This window comes from Wasmannia auropunctata, unplaced genomic scaffold (assembly GCF_000956235.1).
Source record: "Wasmannia auropunctata unplaced genomic scaffold, wasmannia.A_1.0 LD336097.1, whole genome shotgun sequence".
NCBI classification, from domain to species: Eukaryota; Metazoa; Arthropoda; class Insecta; order Hymenoptera; family Formicidae; genus Wasmannia; species Wasmannia auropunctata.
This window is the reverse complement of record NW_012026793.1, coordinates 1,272,560-1,276,089: the sequence shown is the minus strand read 5'-3', so window position 1 is coordinate 1,276,089 and position 3,530 is coordinate 1,272,560. Positions and strand designations below refer to the sequence as shown.

General features: G+C 35.4%; 1 protein-coding gene across 3 annotated transcripts in view; it reads left to right on the top strand.

Annotated features, from left to right (window-relative positions):
* LOC105462517 (potassium voltage-gated channel protein Shab) overlaps positions 1 to 2,786 on the top strand; it is a 58,877-nt gene extending 56,091 nt beyond the window's left edge. For all 3 annotated transcript variants that reach the window (XM_011709162.1, XM_011709161.1, XM_011709163.1), the window contains one exon: positions 1,797 to 2,786. In XM_011709162.1, the coding sequence (XP_011707464.1) occupies positions 1,797 to 2,732 (936 nt within the window). In that variant the 3' untranslated portion in view covers positions 2,733 to 2,786. The remainder of the gene's footprint in view (positions 1 to 1,796) is intronic.
* Positions 2,787 to 3,530: the final 744 nt, after the last annotated feature.

The window sequence follows — 3,530 nt, the reverse complement described above, 5'->3', positions numbered from 1 at the left end:
ATGGCAAAATGTAATCTATCATTTAATCTTAAGGATACCCACTTCAACTCTCCGAGGGGAGAGGGGTAGGAGGAAGATTGAAAATCTTAAATGTTATGTGAGGTCGAGTGAGGATTCGGTTGAAAGGGTTTTTCAAGACGATAAAAACGCGAAATTATTGAGGTCTCTATGATTTTTTTTTGCAGAGTTATGCTCATTTAAACATTGGTATTTTTTAGCATTAGCAAGGCCCACGGCGCGGACGTCAAACATAAGGTTTCGTGCATGTCCTTACACACACACACACACACACACACACACACACACACACACACGCGCGCGCGCGCGCGCTCTTCTACATGCTTTCCATCCACTTAGGAACATGCGCAAAACCTTATTTTCCTCACGTCCGCGCCGTAGGCCTTGCTAGTGCTAAAAAATATCAGTGTTCAAATGAGCATAAATACGAAAAAAATAGTAGAGACCTTAACGACTTTGCGTTCTTCTTATCTTGAAAAGTCCTTTCAAACGAACCCTTACTCGATCCCACATGCCATTTAAGATTTTTCAACCTCTCTTCCCCCTCGCCTCCTCGAAGGGTTGAAATGGGTGTTTTTAGGATTAAATGATAGATTACATTTTGCCATTCTAACCTTATAAATTTAAATTCAATATCTCGAACCGTTCAGAAATTATTTAGATGGCCCCGAACTTTTGGCAGTCTGCATATATGTCCATGATCTGTAAAATCGTGTAAATAATTATTGCCATTATATAATGTATAGTTATTAACAACTAATTTTTGTTAAAAATAAATTTTTTTAACTAACAATAAATCAAATATTTTGTTTATTATCTACAATGTGATTTCTTTGATTAATGATAAACTCATTGTGTTACGTAGTGCTTAGAAATAATTTATAGTTGATGTTAATGGTTGAGATTTCTAGAGAAAATCGTATTCACATTTTAAATATTTTAATAAAATTATCAATTGCTCATCATGATAGTGATTTGTACATTTTGTGGAAGACTCGAATAAAGCTCAATTACTTGTCATCTTCCGTTTTGTTTAGATAAAAAAGAATAATAAAACTTTTACATATAGAATAACAATTTATATTAAAAATATTTCTTTTATATAATCATATGTACAATCACACACACATATATGTGCGCGTACGCATACGTATGAAGAGAGAGAGAGAGGGAAAGAGGGAGGAGGGAGAGAGAGAGAGAGAGAGAGAGAGAGAGAGAGAGAGAGAGAGAGAGAGAGAGAGAGGAGAGGCGAAGAGAGAAAATAAGAAGGGGAGTGATAAGAAGATGTAATAAGAGTGAAGTTGTAAATGTGAATGGAAAAGAAGGAAAAAAGATGGATAGAAACGACGAAGAGAAGATAGAGATAGAAAAAGAAAAAAGTTAACAGAGAACGAAACGTAAGCGCTTATGTTTCATATCAGCCAAAGAAATAGAATAGAACGTGCGCGTGTGCAAAAGGAATATTCCGATTAGTAACTTCTCTTATCTCTCTCTTTTTCTCTTTATTTTTCTTTTTTACTCTTCTTTTCCTCTCTGTTCCTCTTTCTTTTTCTTTTTTCCTTACACTCTATCCTTCCCTCTTCTTACCGTTTCCCATTTTTCTTTTTCTCTTTCTTCTTCTTTCTTTCCCTTTTCTTCTTTCTTTTTCTAACTCATTCATTCACTCAATCTCAATAAAGATAAAGAAAAATATTAAAAGGGAGAACTGTTTTACACATAGATCAAATGGCTCGCGATTAATTAGCTTTATTTGACCAGTTGATCCGTCGCTTTTTCAGGTGATAGCTGTGATATCAATACTCTTTATTGTGCTTTCAACGATCGCACTAACTCTCAACACCATTCCTAGTATGCAAGTAAATGATGAGAAGGGAAACTTTCAAGACAATCCGCAGCTTGCTATGGTGGAGGCTGTATGCATCTCGTGGTTCACTCTCGAATACTTGCTTAGGTTCAGTGCCTCGCCGGATAAATGGAAGTTTTTCAAGGGCGGTCTTAATGTGATCGATTTACTGGCGATACTACCATACTTCGTATCTCTATTCCTGGTTGAAACCAACAAAAACGCGAACGACCAATTCCAGGACGTGCGCAGGGTAGTACAGATCTTCCGTATAATGCGGATCCTGAGGATCCTGAAGTTAGCCCGCCATTCAACCGGGCTGCAGAGTCTCGGCTTCACTTTACGTAACTCATATAAAGAGCTAGGGCTATTGATGCTTTTCTTGGCGATGGGCGTCCTCATATTTTCGAGTCTCGCCTATTTTGCTGAGAAGGAGGAGCCCGGGACCAAATTCATAAGCATTCCAGAGACCTTCTGGTGGGCAGGCATTACAATGACCACCGTCGGATACGGCGACATCTACCCCACGACCCCGCTCGGCAAGGTGATCGGCAGTGTGTGTTGTATATGTGGTGTCCTGGTAATCGCGTTGCCCATTCCCATTATCGTCAACAACTTCGCCGAATTCTACAAGAATCAGATGAGACGGGAAAAAGCCATCAAAAGGCGAGAGGCTCTCGAGAGGGCCAAACGGGAAGGCAGCATCGTATCTTTTCATCACATCAACTTGAGAGACGCTTTCGCCAAGAGTATGGATCTCATCGACGTCATTGTCGATACCGGTAAGCGACGGACCAATGTGTGCGCGAAGGGATCTATAATCTGTTTCGCGTTACAACGCTTTGCGTTTATCGAACGAAACCGATTTTGATCCAGGATTATTACCGCTGATCAATTAACCAATTTTTTGGTAATATACGAGTATTATCTACTTCTTAATATACTATTTTTATTTTTTATTTTCATCCTTTTTTCCTTCTTCCTAATAATATCAATATTAATATTATCAATATTAATTTGTAAAATGGGATTATTTGTACAATCTGATTTTATGTTACGATACATTAATCAATCCTTAAGATTTATTGAAGATTTATCGAGGTTTCTACGTCTATAAATTAGTCTCAATGTAAAATATTTATGAAGCCATCATTGTTACAGAACTCAAGATTCTCGATTCTGATATACTTAAAGTAAGACTTAATGTTGGAGTAAGATAAAGGGCATATCAGCATACAGTTGTGTGCAAATAATAAACGTTTCCCTTTTCCGTAGAGAGCACTATGTTATTAATTTATTTTTGAGTAGACTAATGCATACAATATACATGCATACTGCCCGATAATCTTATCCCGCTTATTTTCGATAGAAATATAAGGTTTATACATAAAAAATAATATTTTATATAAAAAGTAATTTTTTACATTTTTACTTCAATAATAAAAAAATTTAATACTTTTTATGAATTTTTATACGAAATATAAAATTAAATTTTTTAACATTTTTTACATTTATTTATTATTACATTTATTTTAACAATATTTTAACATTTTTTAAATATTTGATTTGAATATTTTTGTTAAAAGATTTTCGCGTAGCGTATTTACAAATACATAGTATTACATGTTGCTTTTTGTATGTAATTATATAAAAATAAAAGATTACTTAA